Here is an 18,695-nt window from a genome sequence, read left to right on the forward strand (position 1 = left end):
CTCCTCTAACAGAGCAGACACAGAGTAACTGACCGCTGGACAGACTTGCTCTGTGTGGATTGGTGGATACATACACAGGGGTGGGGCCAGTAATGTCGCAGCAATTCAGATAACTGCGGTCTCTCATAGTGCCCGATTCCGAGATGTACACAATGCCGATAATTACGCAGATTGAGCGATTTATAGCCAATGCGCACGCCTGAAAGCTTTACTGTGATTGGTTTGCGAGGATTCACTGGCAAAGTGAGTGACAGGTAGTCAGCTTTTGGGGGAGGTAACTTGGGTGGCTACGGAAACGCAGACTGTCCACAGTTTGTATAACCTGCATCAGATGCCATCAGGACACTGTAGGAGGCACTTACCATGTGAACAGAATGCCCATGTGTCTGCTGGATGGAAAGAATCGGTTCTCCAGAAACCCCAGTTGCTGGAAATAACTCACCAACAACTCAATCCCAGCTTCATCCCTGCTGGGGGTACGGCACGTCTGCAGACAAAGACAGGACAAGGCTTAGCACTTCCAAACTCCGGTGTATGTGCAATAAACGGAACAGCGAATGTCTGGTCACGTGACACCTACACAACGGAAAGACATGGTACAGCGCAGACCGGGCGAGCCACGTAACCTGAGGTGACATTAGTCAAGCAGTATGTAAGACAGTGATAGGCAACCTGATACACCTCAGGGCCGGCATTGGGCTGTCTTCTAGCCTTCAAAGGGGCACACATTACTTTTAATCTCAGTAGTAACACAAATAATAATAATAAAAAAGACCCCTATATGTACTAACATACCAGCAGGCCATTAAAACAAGTGCTACAAGCTATAACAAACAAAAAAGCAGGAAGGAGCTGGAGGCTGTAAATCAAGTCTCGGGAGGGCGTATCGGTACCGGGCCGCCTGCTGCGCACCACTGATCTAAAGGGCTCATTTATCAATGAGTTTTATCATAAGCAACGAGTTTTACAACTCATGAATAAATGGTGCTCCAGCCAATCAGCTCCCGACTGTCACTACTCAAACAGAGTGAACAAGAAAAGGTGCTGTTGTCCTTAGCAACCAGATGTTTGCTGTCATTTCCTAGATGAAAAATGATGCGCTCTAATTGGCCGCTCTTAGCAACAACAACTTTTCCTGTTTGCGCCAGTTATTATAAATGCTTCTGTTACTTTACAGCTAAGAAATTTCATTTGTAATTTTACAAATGCTAATGTATCTACAAGAAGAAGACGTATTTCTTTGAGTTATGTACCTCTGACATAATATTGATGAGGTGGAAGGGTCTACCGTAAGCTTTTCCCATTTGTAAAACTAAAGTTTATGAAACCAGTGTCTCTCCTGGAAGCAGCCGAAATACCTTTCTCTGCGGCTGGTAATTATATTTCTCTGTGAGATCATTAAGTAACCCCTTAGCTGCTAGAAAGAATTAGGATTATTGCAGATTAACCCTGCCCATTCCCTCTCCAATCATGACAACCCAGATCCGCAACCCCCACCTAATTGTAGTACCACTGTTTCCCTTCTCTGCTCTTTCCTCCCTTGCTGTAGAGTCCGCAAACTACAAAATGTTCCACCCCTCACCCCTTGCTGTGTACCGGGCAACAGGCCAGCAGGCTGAAGGAGAGATCGGGCAGCCGGGACGTTATCAGGGCATTGTTCAAGGAATTCGCAATAGGCAAACCCACACAACCTGCCCGGCCACTATCTGCAGCACAGAGTCCCTGAGACCTGGGTCATGGATTCCAGGATTTGGAAAGTTTAGGGGGACATGCAAGATATATCAATATTAATGTCTTCACTGGGAGAAGACAATGAACAGAATTAGGTGGGGGGAGGTCAGACCAAAGGCGGGCCTGGAGTAATTTACGCAAGAGTCTTTCCCCAGCATTGGGTGGCCGTGGGCCCCCAGGGGTTAACATTTGTGGGTACCTGAGCCGAGTGGCATTCCCTCCTTGACTGACGCCCCTGGTAAGTGCCATCCTTACCAACCGGTAGTTATGGTGGCCCCCGGGTGTCATAAAACTACATACCCTGCTTACATTCCTGACAACATAAATCGCATCCCAAGCCGCCCAAAGACCACGCCCCTTTCCTGCCAAGACACACCCCTCTCTACCACCGAAGATCAACACAATCCCGTGAAAGTCAGGACAGGTGTCTGGTAAGAAATGATAACTGACATTGGCCCTCATTCAGAGCCGTACGCTCTGAGCAGAGCGCACGCTCTGAATGTGGGCCGGCCTCCATGAAAATGGAGCGTCCTTCTGGACGCTCGTATAGCTGTGGGTCACCACCCACAGGCTATACGAGCGTGCATTGGTCGAGACCATCGCGACCATCGAAATTGCGAGCCGGAGCCTGCGGTTGAGGTTTTCAACCGCAAGCTCCGGAGTGATTTTGGCTCTATCAGAGCCAAAATCACTCCCACTGACATCACTAGTGATGTCAGTGGGCCGGCTTCTGACGGGAGGCGTTCCCGTGGGAACGCCCCCGTCAGGGAGGCACGCCCCCGGCACGCCTACCAAAGGGGGCGTGCTGTCAATCAACATCGACAGCACGCCCCCTTTGATCAGACACAACGAGCGAAGGACTTTCCTTCGCTCGTCGCGTCTGGCGCATGCGCACGACGGAGCTCCCTCCGTCGTGCGCATGCTCAGTCCATAACATCAACCCACTTGCGAGCGGACAGCCGCTCGCGAGTGGGTCTGAATCAGGCCCAGAATTTGAATTGAGGTTAGAGGGGGGGTATTAGAGGATCATCCAGTAACATCTGTAGAGTTCCATTAATATGTTTTATATCCTAACCTGTCGAGACATTCAAAATGGTCTAAATCTGGGTCTAAAATGATATACCTTTGCCAAATGACTGCACACTAGCGGCTAAGAAGCAAATATCTAATTATAATGTAATATACAGCATACACCTAATCACCGTCACTGCCCATAATAACTACCTGTCTGAGGTCCATCAGATCCGCCAGCTCGTTCTCATAATCTGCTCCGTCCTCACTGTAATGTTCCAGTATAAAGTCCTGTAAAGGTTATATATAAGTGTAAGCTGCCATACCGTCTGCTTGTCCAAACTAAAATGCTTCTAAAATGTTGCTTTATAACATATATAATATATATGACAAGATCTGACTGGTCGCTATGCGGCACAACAGTCTCTCCAGGCACTGCTGTGTAAGTTCTCATCAATGTTCCCCTTACGGTTTTGTAGACATTTAACAACGATCCTAATTACCAGAGGCACATTTAGTTTAGTATCGCAGTGATACAAAGGAATATGCCACAGCCTACCGCTGCCAGAGACGGGCTACTATGTCATGCGCGTGCGTGACAGTCAGTTTGCGCATGCGCGTGACAGATTTTTCCGGCGGTGCTTGGACAGGCTTCGCTGACAGCAATAAGGGCCACATCGCTCTCGCCATCTAAAGATGGTCACGGTTTCAGATATCTACAGATGTGCCCTCAAACACTGACTTGAGTCTCACCAAGCAGCCCCTCTCAGCCCTAGGTCCTGGGCGACTGGACACAGCGAGCGTCTTTCTCGCTCAAAATGTGCGTCCTTTTTCACATAAATGACACAACTGGAAGTGACATAACAGCACAGCTAGATTGCTCTGATCAATTTGATGCTGCGATCGTTGTGCATCTGTCTGCTAATGAGCCTGAATGAAAATCGATCAACATCTAAAGCTGCATACACACACAACGATTGAGTTAATGAACGATTTTAGTAAACGATTTTCTACCTTGAAAAAATGAACTAAAATCGTTTAAGTTGTTCATTTACTATGTTCATTTAAATGTAATGAACGATTTGTATGAACTACAAACGATTTTTGCATATTAACTTAATGAAAATCGTTGAGTTGACAAGTCTGACTGAACTACAAACGTGAACGCGCATGAACTATAATCGTTCATCGTTTGACTCAGAAAGTGAACGATTTTTTTAAACGATTATCGTTAAACGATATCGTTTAACGATAATCATTCAAAAAATCATTGTGTGTGTATGCACCTTAAGGCTAAATCACACATTTACTACTACTTAAAGCCCAAAAACACAACAGCGATGGTGATCAATTTTCATCGACTTTAAATCAATTAAAATCGACCTTTAGTAAATATAACCCCCAGGTATATGAGGTCACAACGGTAACACCTTCTGGCAGCCTGACAAGTTCTTTTCCAATGAGTTTACAAAACACACTGACATATATTTGGTGACTTTAATACATGTGCTGCCAGGTCACAAGCAGACTATAGGGTAAATGTAATAGCCTGCAACTTGTAGGCATCGGCGAGATCCCGGCGAGTCTGGCCGATGTTTTAAAGCGACAATCATTTAAAAGGCCAATCCAACCGGGTTTTGGCTTTTAAATGATTGCCACTTAAAAACAATGGCGGTCTCGCCAACGCCTGCAAGTGGCAGCCTGTTACATTTACCCCTATATAGGAAAAATGTAATATGCTAAAATAAATAATAACAGCATTTTACAAAACCACCTTATTATCAAAGGGGAGATACAGTATATATTTTCAATAAAACATTTTCTGCTGAGAGAAACGTCTTTAGAATGGTACAAACCACACAGAGGTACTGTTCATTAAAATGAATACAAATAAATGTGATTGATAATACATTAAGATACATGGCTCCCAGAAGACATCCAGAGTGTATTCTGCATTAGTCATAGCTAATGGTTTCTGTCCTGCATGAATAATTCCAGCTGATAAAAGGGAGGGAAGTTATGGGTGGGGTCCGCTGAGGATTCGTCCCACGTTCTGACGCTACTACTCTGTGACTCAGACCCTGATATTACACCACAATCTCAGATACCCTGCTGGTGTCTCAAGTGGATTCATTCACTGAACGTTGAGCCTTCTAAATATAAACCACGCTCTTTATTCTAAATTTAGACCTTCTATTATTTACGTCACGAGAAACTATTAATAAGGACTACTTCAGAATACATCAAAATATCAGAGACATGTTTGGTCATTTGGTTTTTTATAGACCCCGGATTTACTAAGCGGCGGGTTTATAACCTACCACGAAACTGCTGCAGGGCGGCCGCCAAGCCCACCCCCCAAAAAATGATGTTCTCAGTGTTTGGGAGGGGGGGGTTCCCACTTCCCTAGGAATTCCAGTCTTGGGGGAAAGTTTATTAAAAGTTGATCTAAATCTATAAACATCAATGTTGAGTTTCAGGGGATAAATAGCACATTTACTAACACTGAAAAATCTATATTAAAAAAATCGATCTGTTAGTTAATGTGTGATTTAGCCCCAGACACAGAACATCGAAGTTGTTCGATTTAGATTGACCTTTAGTAAGCTAACCCCCTGGTCTGACCAATCTGGGGCAGGCAGACATTATGGCTGGGGGGCCCACGCTGTGTCTCCCTGCTATAGTGTCATCAGCCAGGACTGGTTCAGCCTAGTGCTGGTTATTGATAAATAGGGGGACCCCCACTTAAATCCCCCCCTCTATTTATTGCTACCAGCCAAGGCTAAGAGGCCTGAGGCTGGTTATCATTTTAAGGGTTTGGTCGTTTTATCTCTTTTTTAACATAATAGGTTGCACAGATCCTATTGATCTGTGCAGTGCTTGAAACCCAGGGCGGATTCTCGTTGGTTTGTGGCGGGATAGGGGCTTAAAAGCCGATGGGCATCGGCAAACAATTTTAAAATGACAGTGGAAACTGATGCTTAGTAAATTCTGTATTTTTACACACCAAACCTCCGTCGATGCCTATAGGTCTTGAATTGAGGGAAAAACCGCCAGCTAACTAAATTTACCGCTTACGGACACCAGAGTACCCTTGGGTGACATTCTATCAATTAATAATGAATCCAATATTATACCATATGCCGGGCAAGTCTTTTTATGGACTAATGTTTAATTTATTGGACTCCCATATGTCTGCACACGTTGCTATCCACTCATTCAATCTAATCTCTTTATAGTGACACATGTGTGGGGGACTATAGATCGAATACAGTGGTTCTTAAACTCGGTCCACAGGACCCCACACAGTTCATGTTTTACATGTCACCCAGCAGGTGCACAGGTGTACTCATTACTCGCTGACACATTTTAAAAGATCCACAGGTGGAGCTAATTATTTCACTTGCGATTCTGTGAGGAGACGTGGAAAACATGCACTGTTTGGGGTCCTGAGGACCGAGTTTGAGAACCTGTGATCTAATGCAATCAGCAGCCAAAGTGATTGGTAAGTAATCAACCTTGGAAGAATTTTTCGCCGGAAATAATTGGAATTAAGTTTTCTATTGCACTTGTATATTGATTGTGTGAGAGGCAATCCTTAGCTGTTGGATTTACGATCTGATGATCAGAATAATATAAATGATTAGATTGTAACATCAGTGTTTAAATTGTACATTTATGTGATTGTACAAAAATACAATTGTTCCTTTGGAAACCAGGAATATTGATGAGTGTCTGGTTAGAATTATGGTAAGTTATACTATATATACTGTGGTTTGGCGGCTCCATTTCCCTGTCTTTCAAGAAGAGCCCCAATAATGACCATTGTCTGATTGGGTCTCTCAGATGTCCGTCAGTATTTATGGTTGATTTGGTTGGAAGATAATTGCATGAACAGACCATTCAGAACTGCGGGTGGACCGGATGGCACTATGGTTGTATATATGCAATATCAAACATCTCATATTGGGGGAGATGTATTATAGCGACACTTAACGTGCCGATATATCGCTTCCTCTTTACTGAGGCAAAGCAGGAAGCACTAACGATGAGATGTATGAACATCTCATCGGCCAGAGAGGGGGAGCGTTAACTCCCCCCTCCGGCAATCCCTGCCTGAGGACACTAAGACACTAAGCTGATGCGCTGTGTCTCAGTCCCGGCCGGCTCCACTGAGCATGCGCGGGATCTCGCAAGTACCCCCGGAGCCGGCAGTCACCGCAGCAGGGACAGCGCTGTCCCTGCTGTGGGGATAGGGCATCGTCAAGCTGTAGCTGTCGATAGCTACAGCGGGCGGAACGGTCAGGCGAACTGACCGTTCATACATGCCCTGCCGATCGGCGCTGCTATCTTGTCATTATCGGCGCTGCTATCTACAGGTGCGCATAGCGCCCCTGTCATTTACCACGCAACCCCACGATCATACATCGGGGAGAAGCGGTATCGGCGCATGTAAACGTGCACTGATACCACTTCAGGGCTTAATACATCTCCCCCATTGTGTCAAGGTATGGGAGCCTGTGCGTAAGCATTCACAAACGCGACAAAGCGGCTTGTTATATTGGAACGGATTTCACCATGTTTTTTCAAATGGATTTTTAACAACGTAACGCGGAAAGCAATACTAAGCAGACACGAAGCTGAATAGGCTCCTGGAGCCTCTCTATCTCCCGTAATCTGAACACATTTTAGATACAGCTCCCAACATAGACAACACACAAGAGACGTTTCCTTACATCACTGGAGGGTACAGAAGGAAATATTCTCTTGTTACCTTGAATGCAGTGGTGAAGTCAACATCCTTTGTTTCTTTGAGGCCCAGAGGAATGAGGGGGATGCTGTAACTCTGCCTAAAATATATAATGCATTAGAGTCAAACAAGGAGGACAAATGGTATAGCAATAACAGACAGAGGGGTGTATGTAATAGCCTGCAAAAGGCACGTTTCTGGAGAGTTTTACCGATCACTTAAAAGGCAAAACCAGGTTTGTGCAAAGCATTATGGGTGGCAACAGAGGTCTCAATAACTTTATGGTGCAGTAACGCCACCTCTCTCTCTCTCTTTCTCAAAGTTATACCTAGGCTACCACACAGTGTAAGGGTTTATGCAGCTGCTGTAGAATTACAGGTCCAAGCATTCCCTGACAGATATTAATAGTACAGGTTGAGTCTCCCATATCCAAAATGCTTGGGAACAGGGGTATTTTGGATAACGGAATATTCCGTATTTTGGAATAATTGCATAACGTAATGAAATATCTTGGTAATAGGACCCAAATATACACACAGAATGCATTTATGTGTTATATACACCTTATACACACAGCCTGCAGGCAATTTTGTACACTATTTTCAATAATTTTGTGGCTCGAACAAAGTTTGTGTACAGAAATTAAATTTATTTATGTTTCATATACACCTTATGCACACAGCCTGAAGGTCATTTTATACAAGATGTTTTAATAATTTGTGCCTTAGACAAAGTTTGTATACATTGAACCATCAAAAATCAAAGGTTCCATTATCTGAGTCATGCCAAAAAAATTCTGTATTTTGGAATATTTGGATATGGGAGACTCAACCTGTAATAAGAAAAGACTTCCATGACCACTTGTACAATAAAACGTGATCGAAGATAATTCTGCAGTCAAAGTGCAGAGCCAGCACAATGTCAGAGAGACAGCTGTTGGGTGTCCTGAGAGTGCAGAGTGTGCCATTCCCTAATGAGAGTGCATATTTCCAGCGGGAGTAAGATAGGGAGTGTTCCACAATAGGTGATTATGGGAGCTAGTGGTTGTAGTAAAAGCAGGTCATGTGTTATCAGTAAGCTATTTACCTCAGCAATACTCTACACACCCAGAAATCAGGATACAGCTCTGCATTCTACACACATTACTAACACAGTCACACAGGCATAGGCACAGAACATTCCCGAAAACTGCAATTCCTGCTCTGTTATATATATATATATATATCTATCATAAATACAACACTTCCATGACTAAGTGATTTTACTGTCACATAATAAATCTAAAACACAGGGAACCATGTGTATAATCCATAAAAGAATACAAGCAAAGAGAGCGGCCATAAATAGCATATAGCAATTCTGGTACATGCTATAAATGAAAGGAATTCAGCATAATGATTAATCAGTGATCTGTAATGTTGGTGCTATAAATGAAGGGGGGTAAGAAGAAGGGTGTAGTGTGCTCCATATAAGTGAATAGTGATAATGACCACCTGCATATTATAATGATCTAATGGTAATATCAAGCAATTCCGGGGGTTCCCAGATTTTGAATTGTTCTTTAACTTGGCAGATAATATACATACTTCATATGGCAGGTGTTCCATAATCTATTGAGCACGGTTTGTAATGAGGGGGCCAACTCATAAAGTGGGGTCCAAATATTCCTCAGCAAGTAACCCATAAATTCACCAGGAACTTGTGACATCACTGAGGCGTGAGGTACAAAGAGCCTCGTGCCACGGTGTGCTCACTAGGTTCCTAGTGATCGGATTATTCTCATGGATATTGGCTCAACCCACAATAGCTTCCGCCCCTTCCTATACCTACAGGACTTTGGGGGTCCGTGGCACGGATTTTATTCTTATACTTCCCAATTCCAGAGGGAATTCTTGTATTTTTGTCGTAGCAGATTATGTTACTAGAACTGCTGACTTTATTCCCACCAATGATCTCTCTACGTCTACACCAGCATCTGAGCCTGTGACCTAAGAAGAGTTGGTTCTATGGTATCTCACATGAAGTTGTTTCTGATCAAGGAGTTCAACCAAACTGTAAGAATATGGGCCCCTGATTCTGAGTCAGACTCTGCAGCGTCCGTGTCGGCATCTCTTGCCGGTACTGCTTCTGCGGCTAGATCCAAATGCCACTACAAGCCCTTCCCTGGTGTACAGCCATGCGTCTGACTGTGCAAGGATTGAGACGCCCATTTTGAGCATCTTAAGACACTCAAATTCCACTTCAGTCGCACCATAGAAACTCGCACCAGCACATATGCTACGTGCAGATAAGTGACGTGCGGTGAGATCAATGGCTGGGGAGGCACACATGGAGATGGTGCTGACTGCTGGAATCCTGTTTCACCCCCTACTCACTGTAACTCTCCCCTCACTACACTAAGCTTCAGTGTCCATTCATTCTCTCTTACCTGCATCACTGTGTCTTCTCTTGCTGCTGCTAACTGAGCTCGATCTCTAAACACTGCAGGGCACTCCCTGGTCACATGACACATCCAAGGTGTCCCATCAGTGCTCAAGGCATCCCCCCCATACTCAGAGGCATGCTTCTATTAGCTCTCTTTCTTTGCTACTTACTGCCCGTGGTGTGGCCCTGCCCCCAGCTCTGCAAGCAGTGTCTGACTATACAGAAGCGAGGCTGGGCTGTTGCTGCCTCATCTCTCGTCTCCCTACAGTCCCAGGGAGCTCCACAAAGCTGGTGAGTGTTAACTATAAAAATTATTACAAGAAGATGTTTATAAGTTACAAATATCTTCTTTGTATTATTCTAATCATGTTTATATCAATCTCAAGAGTATAACAGTGGAGGCTCTGCCTCCCCTGACTGCACGTCCCTGGCGCAGATTCTCCGTCAGACTAAGGCCTCCGATGTCAGCGATTTTGCGTCGGATTTTGCAACCACTTCAGTGACACACTCATAACACGCCCTACCGACGGACCATCTCCGTGCCCCCGCCTAGCCAGCATCCAGGAACACCCAATACATTATCAAGACATTTCTGAGACTGTGCATCTAATTACACGGGCTCTGGGCGCATCTGCAGCGGGACTTAGATGCATGCGCAGTACCAAATAATCGCTCAACTGCGTCCAACATGGACACTGCATGCAACCCGGAATTAGGCCCTATAACTACAATGCTCTATTATTTTACTACAGAATGACGGAATGGAAAACTTTTCCTACAGCAAAGGTTGCTTATAGTAATGCACAGCGTAGTTCCACCTCCCAAAGCCATAAAATGAAGCACTCCCTGTACTAAATCCATAAAGATACATTCAATTTTACATTTGTCTGTATAAAAACCCTTCCCGGGAGCACAAGCCCAGCCCCTGACCCAGTAACAGTCTTTAGAGAAGTTGTACAAAAAGTTTTTGATTCAAGAGAGCTCCAGAGTAATGCCGGGTACCCACTATGTCGCTGACTATGTGCGCATGGAAGTCCGACCGGCGAGATAGTCAGCGGGGGCCATGCTGCATTCGGCTGTCGTTCCGCTTCTCCTGGCATCAGCAAGCGTGTATACACTTGCCGATGCCGCATTCCCCCCCGCAGGGACCTGCCGCGAACAACATCATGCTGGGTACACATCGTTAAGTGTGTACCCAGCTTTAGAGGTCTATTTACTAAGCCTTGGATGGAGATAATGTACCAAATAGCTGTAATTTTTCAAACACAGTCTGTGTCATGGCAGTTAGGAGCTGATTGGCTGGGACTTTATCTCCATCCAAGGCTTAGTAAATAGACCCCTTAGTCACAGCAACTAATACACAGGGTGGGCTATGGCCCAGAGAGGAGACCTCGGGAGCCTGGAATATATCCTGCTCCATGAATAGTTAGACAATATCATTTTAGTAGTTAATAAATATGGCTCCTGCCTTTTGTATCTTTGGGGAACAGATAGAAAAAAACTTCCTTCAATTTCAGCAATCATCTAGATAAATGCGAATGTCAAGGTTTGAAGAGACTGAGGTTATATTATTGTTAGCGGATAAACAAGTCCGGGTTAAGGGTCAAGAGGAAAAGGGAAAGTTGCAGACAATGAATTTCTAATTAACTTACGTTACAAGTTATTGGAGGCTTTATTTAATTTTTACACTCATTTAAGCCAATAATATACGTGTCAGGAAATGCGTCACGGAACAACCAAAGCAGAGAGCCAGCAGACACGGTACAAGGCGGGAATAATGTACGCCCAGTGCTCTGTGCCTTCCCCCTTCACACAAAGGCCCTCATTCAGAGCCGTACGCTCTGAGCAGAGCACACGCTCTGAATGAGGGCCGCCCTCCATAATTATGGAGCGTCCTCCTGGACGCTCGTATAGCTGTGGGTCACCACCCACAGCCTATACGAGCGTGCAGTTTGATGGCCGCGATGGTCTTGACCATCGCGACCATCGCCACTGCGAGCCGGAGCCTGCGGTTGAGTTTTTCAACCACAAGGCCCGGAGTGATTTTGGCTCTATCAGAGCCAAAATCACTCCCACTGACATCACTAGTGATGTCAGTGGGCCGGCTTCTGACGGTAGGCGTTCCCTTGGGAACGCCCCCGTCAGGGAGGCACGCCCACCAAAGGGGGCGTGCTGTCAATCAACATCGACAGCACGCCCCCTTTGATCAGACACAACGAGCGAAGGAAAGTCCTTCGCTCGTCGCGTCTGGCGCATGCGCACGACGGAGCTCCCGCCGTCGTGCGCATGCGTAGTGCACAACATCGACCCACTTGCGAGCGGACAGCCGCTTGCGAGTGGGTCTGAATCAGGCCCAAAGTGCATAGATTTCAGAACAAAGGACCTATTCCCCAAAATAAGCACTATCTATATGGTTAGTAACAGTGGAGATGCCAAGAATTAATAACAAACTCAATAAACCTGGAGGTCATTTGGGAGGTCAGTGGTCATCTACAAGTTAGAGTGCAACTGGTTGTCTGCGTGCAATGGGTGCATCGACTTTACTTGCAGAACCAAAATGGCTGCCTGCACTGCGCACAGCTGACGGGGGCAGATTAAAGCTGAACTATCATCTAGACAGGTGCACCTCCTCCTAGCTCTAGCCTTTCAGTTACTCTTAGGCCATAGACAGTGTAGCCGTCAAACCAAAACGGACGGAAGGACGATAATCGTAGCACCTCTATACACTGCACTACACCACGTCTGGAGGCGATCTCAATTCACTGCCTGGGGTCGGCTAAGGAACGGCCAGGGGGATCAGACAGGTTTGATAACTAAGCCAAAAGATCTAGACTGTTTTTCTGCTGTTTTGAGCCCGTGAACGATAATCGTGCAGTACCATTCACCGATGATCGTTCCAAACAATCGTTTGGTCGGATGCTTTGCACCATTATCGTGCATTGTATAGCGAGCTTTTGAGCCTCGGGGTTATTGGGGCATGACCCGTCACAAGGTGCAGCCATGGTTGGTGCCTCCTACTCTCATAACCCCTCTGCCACCACCTTTGATATATATTACACAGCTAGGGAATCTCCAGGAAACACTGCATGTGAAGGCCCCCAGGCTCTGGCTATCGGGAGGGGTATATTTAGTCAAATATTTTACCTATGTGGTAGAGCAGTTTTAAGATTTATTACTAGCACAAAAATGTGCCTACGAAACTGCCCTCAGCTCTTATCAGCGCAGAAATTCCGATCTTCCCCGGAGAGGTATAACACTAGGAGGGGCGCTGAGAATAGCTGAGAGGACAGAAATAACGACTTAAGCCCTATTATCAGGAGCGCAAGATATGCTTCTCTGGTAAACAAAGGTAGGGTTGGAATGAGGCAGCGTCCGTCCTTTTCGTGGAATCTCTGCTGCTCTCTTCCACCTAATCTTTATCAAGATGTACGCGCTGCTCAGGTGCGTCTGTACTTTACTGACACAATGATGTAAGTACATAGCGACGGGGGCTTACTCTGTGTTCTGATACACCTCCACCGATATGTTCAACGTTTCTAACTCCTCCTTGAGAACCTGAAGGTTCGAGTTCACATAACTCAGTTCCAGCAAAACCTGCTCCCGTACTTTGTTGTTGGTGGTAACTCTGCAGGGACAGGAAATAATTAGCACATAGTTGGGTCCTAGAAACTCATCCTCTCAGAATGTAGTTGTTTATGTATTGGCGTTTAAAAATACATAAAATAATTGCAGTTATATATATGCACTTATATTTGCATTATATTATATATATATATATCTACACACAAACACCCACACACGCTGAATATATATATATATCTCTACACACATACACCCACACACGCTGAAACATACATACAGGTTTGCAGGACACCACGTTATGCTCATATAAATTCTACAGCTTAACGATGGATACAATACTGACACGAGCCCTCATATACTGAGACTAAGCTGCAAGCTGCCCACACACTAGACCAACTTACATCCAACCAGCCAACTTGTTGATTGGTTGGAATGAAAATCTGGTAACGTATGGGAGTCAATGATGATCAGCAATTTGCTCCTAAACGCCAGAAAACAGATGAAAATGGTCGTCAGACAAGTTTGTTAAATGTTTGATCTAAACTATTTGTTCAAACAACAGTTTTTGTCCATTTTCTGGCGTTTGGGAGCAAATTGCTGATTATCATTTACTCCCACTCCTTACCAGATTTTCATTCCAACCAATCAACTAGTTGGGTGGTTGGACAGATAATCTGTAGATGTGTGGCCAGCTTTATGCTGGGTACACATACACATTAGACGATATTTCGGACGATCTGACTGATCGGTCCGATATATTGTCTAAATGGCTGCGATCCATAGCGGCCAATCAAGTAGTCTGCTTCCATATGTCCAGTGCATGACTAATGATAGAAAACGTCTGATTGGTCGCGGAGGTTTAGAGCGCAGTTATGCTATGTGCATATCTATGTACCGGCTGATGGATATTTAGGGGTAAACCACGCACTGGCGATGCCAGCGATTTGTCGCTCTGTTGACATTTGAATGTTACATCACCCCTAAAGCTCTCATTTACCGACCAGCATTTATTACGATCATTTAGCATGGGTCGGCCAGTCAGGAGAGACTGGGTGTATTTAGAAGTGTGTTCTATGGGGAAAAACTATAATGGCCATGCTATTTTAAACTGTCCCAAAAGGCAAGTGTTACATGAGGAGCACAAAACTGTTGCACACGTTCCCCTTTGGGCAGCAAGTTCCCTGAGTGACTGACCCGCCCCCACTGTGCCAGCCTCCTGCTGCTGTGACCTGAATAAGTGGCATTTCTGTACATGCAGTGTAAGTGCCACAAGTATGTCCTTGTACACCTGAGGCTTCAGAATACCGATGCCTAATGACACTCTTATACGCGTATTTACACACACATTTCTGTTTAAGTCACTTTTACTCGTGTGTGTGCGTGCATATACACACACGGTTGTTTAAGACTCTTTAATAAGTGTGTGTGCGTCTATATGGAATTGGTATGAAATACCGCCAGCTGCATGGCCGGCGGTTCGATTCCCGTCACCGGCAGGCCGACAGGAGCAGAGTGCGACGCAGCGGAAGCCCGACAGCGCTGGAAATCCCGATCGTGGATAGGTAAGTATCCACTAACCTAACCCCCCTAACCCTAACCCTCCTTAGGGGTGCCTAACCCTAACTTCCCCCCCAAGTGCCTAACCCTAATCCCCCCTCTAAGTGCCTAACCCTAACCACCCCCTTCCCCGCTGCCTAAACCTAAGTCCCCCGGGGGGGTGCCTAACCCTAAGTCCCCCCCGGGGGTGCCTAACCCTAACCCTCCCTTCCCCTAGCCTAACCCTAACCCTCCCTTCCCCTAGCCTAACCCTAAGTCCCCCCCAGGAGCCCTAAACCTAACCCTCCCCCCCCGCGGCTGTCCGCTCGCGGCGCCCGGCATCACTACGATCGTGATGCCGGGCGCCGGTCTCCCGGCGTCGGGTAAATGCGGGCGTCTACATCTAGACGACCCGGCATTTCACCCTTGCCGGGATAAGACAGTCGGGAAGCCGGCTGCCGGTATTTAGGCAGTCGGCTTCCCGATTGCCTCCCGTCTATATATACACACGCCTGTTTAAAGGTGCATACACACGTAACGATTTTGTAACCAACAATTATCTGTCAGATTTTCCCTTGAAAAAGTGAACGATTTTCTGAAGTGTAATGAACGATTTTTACAATGATGAACGAAAAATGTTCCTTCCCTTAATGAAAATCGTTATGTTGGACAGTCTGAAATGGGCGATGAACTACAAACGGGAGCGAGTTTGAACGATTATCGTTCATCGTTATAACTCACAAACTGAACGATTGAATGATAACGACGTCGTTAACGACAAATCGTTGTATGCACCTTAAGGGACACATATGAATCACGTGTTCTGTGGCTTCAAATCTGCATTTCACCTGCAAATTTGTGAGCCACGGTACCTGTGTAATTCATGTGTCCCTGATTAAAGGGGTTATATAGCAGCCCCAATATACACAAACACACACACACGTGTTTATTTGGTGGCATAAGATGCGGGCTGCTTTCCACCGCAAACAATAACAGATGAAGTGGTATACGGTGTACACAGCGCAGGGTCACGGCACAGGCTGGGGAGGGAGAGTCATGGTAACCTGCACGTGAACTGTTGTTACAATCCGAGCACTGTCTCACTGCGTTCATTAGTCTTCTGCATCTGTTGGGAATCAGCTCTGGGAATCTCAGATCACCGGAGCCGACAGAACAAAGGCTTCATTTTGTAGCCGGGCACAGAGAGAAGGGATGAATGGATGGGAACATACCGCAGGAGGTTCTCAGCCCCGGCTCTCATCCGCATGGCTTTCAGGATCTGATTGTTCAATCCCGCCCTTTGATTCTGCAGTTTGCTGCGACCGGTCTGTGCGATGGATTTACCCTGTAGTTAATTGGAAAAAAAACCAACACCATTCTGTTAAAGGTCTGTCCAGCAAAGAAGAGGTTACAGGAGTCTACTGGCACAGAAATCTTTTACTCCTTGCACAGATTAGGTGCCACCTTAGCTTTACAAACAGTGCACATGTGATTTTACCCATAGCAACCATTCAGAAATTATCAGCACAAGTTACACTAATGCAGGACTGGTTGGTAAAAGTTACCGGACGAGCTAAGGCAACCTGAGGCTTTCCCGCTGTTACTGTGCCAACATAAGAGATGGCAGCTCCCACAACTGCTAGAGAGACACAGTTTGCCATCAGGTGGAATATGACTTGTCCACTAGGGGCACTGTTCCATTGGAGCCTATGACATACACTCACCAGTTATGCATACATGGGGCAGTCATCCGTGTGCATACAAGCTCTCCACTCACCAAAGCCATGACTAGGAATTTTAGCGCCTGAGGCAAGAAGTTAGTTTAACAGAGTCCAAGTCCTCAACTGTAACCAAATTAACCTAAAATATCCATTCCCTGTGCCCACCTTCAGATTCGCAGCCTGGGTGACTGCCCCTCTGGACAGCCCCAGTTACAAGGCAGTGATGACGCTGTGTATTGCACTCATGGCGTTCTGCAGCAGCAGGCTGCGCCATAATGACGTGATTAACAACGTCACACCGGTGGGACTAGTAGCCGCCGGCCGTCGACAGCTATTCTCCACTGTCTGTAGGCGATAGGTCCACTTTAGTTTACCCTAGTAATGCGAGCAGGATAGTTACTCCACGCATGATGACAGTAGCTTGCGTGTGTCTCGCACAAGACATTTACAGAGAAATAAAATGCTATAAAGTAACTCCCAACTCCCGACCACTTTGTATATGTAATTACCATGTGTCTAGGATATCTGGGCCTATAAATGTCGCCTTTCGTTGTCCTAGTTACGCCGTTAACAGATCTCATCATCTGAGTCACTCCTTAGTGACAAGTGTCCAGTGAGCGTGAGATTTGTTTTGACGAAGATGGTGTCACCATATAAAGAGCTGACCGTGTGGGGCGAGAAACAGCCCATTGTCCCCTGACAGTGATGTCAGGCAGGGAACATCCTGCATTCAGTCTCTACTTCAATGAGCAGTAAACAGGGCTGTAAAAGGTGATTAATCTGAGAAAAGTCCGCAGTCTCCACAAGGCAAACTAACGGCTTCGTATTTAACATGTCCTGAAAACGTGCAAGTACTTGAGAACAAACAGTGACAACAATGACAGATTTTAAGTCCAGTATGCTTATAAACCCCATGACGGTGTTTGTCTGAATGTAGGTTGAGTAGAAGCATTGACAACTATCAGCAAATTTACTGACAACCAATAAAAATGCAATCACCAAATTACCAATTTACCCACTTATATTCTAATTTACAATATCTAGATTGCACGGCCCTTGGGACAGGGGCGTTTCACATTATATTCCATTAAAGCTGACTCTATAAAACACATACTCAGTTCACGTTTGTTGGTTTATTGCATATATCACATAAATGCCCTGATCCAAATAATCAACTTAATTTTGATATGGCAAGTGGAAAAGGGATCAGATCATTGTGTCAAACCAGTGGCGCTCCAGCGGCTGTGGAACTACACATCCCAGCACGGCCTGCCACAATTTTGCTGTGAGCATACTAAAACTTGGCATGCTGGGATGTGTAGTTCCAAGGCACGTGGCGTGCCACAGGTCACCTAGCCCTGTGCTAGACCATAATAAAGTGTCAGTAAAATGCAGGTGGAGTGTAAACTTGCAAATATAAACAGAATACAGCAAGGCCAGCAATAACTGTGACTGAGGACTCCATGATACGGAACAGGGGTCATGTCTGTAACGTGAGAGGCTGGGTGTGGGAGTATAGAATACACAGAGTCCTGGTGCAATCTAAGCTGGGTTTGTTTGTCAGTGATATGATCATTACTCACTGCGAGGGCTTGCCTGGTAAATGGATGCCCTCTTTCAGCTGGCAAACAGTGGCTGGCAGGAGTAGATACCAGAATAGACGCTGACCAGCACAGAGCGTAATGGACAACAAGTAACCCTTAGGGGTCAATGTACTAAAGGTGCGTATCCACTTGCCGATTAAACAGTGCGATTGAACGGTTACAACATCGTATTCGTTCAATCGCTCATTAATCGTGCATAAATTGGCCAGTACAATGTCGGAAACGACCAGCGATGTGCGCTCCCGCTGGTTGTTTCCGACTTCAATCAATGCCTGAACATGACGGTCAACCTGCCGATAACGACAGATTGGCCATGTTCAGGGATGGTGCCTGCAC

General features: G+C 45.7%; 1 protein-coding gene across 3 annotated transcripts in view; it reads right to left on the bottom strand.

The window, feature by feature from the left end:
* Positions 1–18,695, bottom strand: part of RHPN2 (rhophilin Rho GTPase binding protein 2) — a 76,927-nt gene that overhangs the window by 26,504 nt on the left and 31,728 nt on the right. For all 3 annotated transcript variants that reach the window (XM_088451093.1, XM_088451094.1, XM_088451092.1), the window contains exons 2-6: positions 16,267–16,379; positions 13,413–13,541; positions 7,517–7,592; positions 2,956–3,033; positions 363–487 (exon numbers count right to left, since the gene is read on the bottom strand). In XM_088451093.1, the coding sequence (XP_088307219.1) occupies positions 363–487; positions 2,956–3,033; positions 7,517–7,592; positions 13,413–13,541; positions 16,267–16,301 (443 nt within the window). In that variant the 5' untranslated portion in view covers positions 16,302–16,379. The remainder of the gene's footprint in view (positions 1–362; positions 488–2,955; positions 3,034–7,516; positions 7,593–13,412; positions 13,542–16,266; positions 16,380–18,695) is intronic.

The sequence above is a fragment of the Taudactylus pleione genome, unplaced genomic scaffold (genome assembly GCF_031769625.1).
Source record: "Taudactylus pleione unplaced genomic scaffold, aTauple2 ptg000537l, whole genome shotgun sequence".
NCBI classification, from domain to species: domain Eukaryota; kingdom Metazoa; phylum Chordata; class Amphibia; order Anura; family Myobatrachidae; genus Taudactylus; species Taudactylus pleione.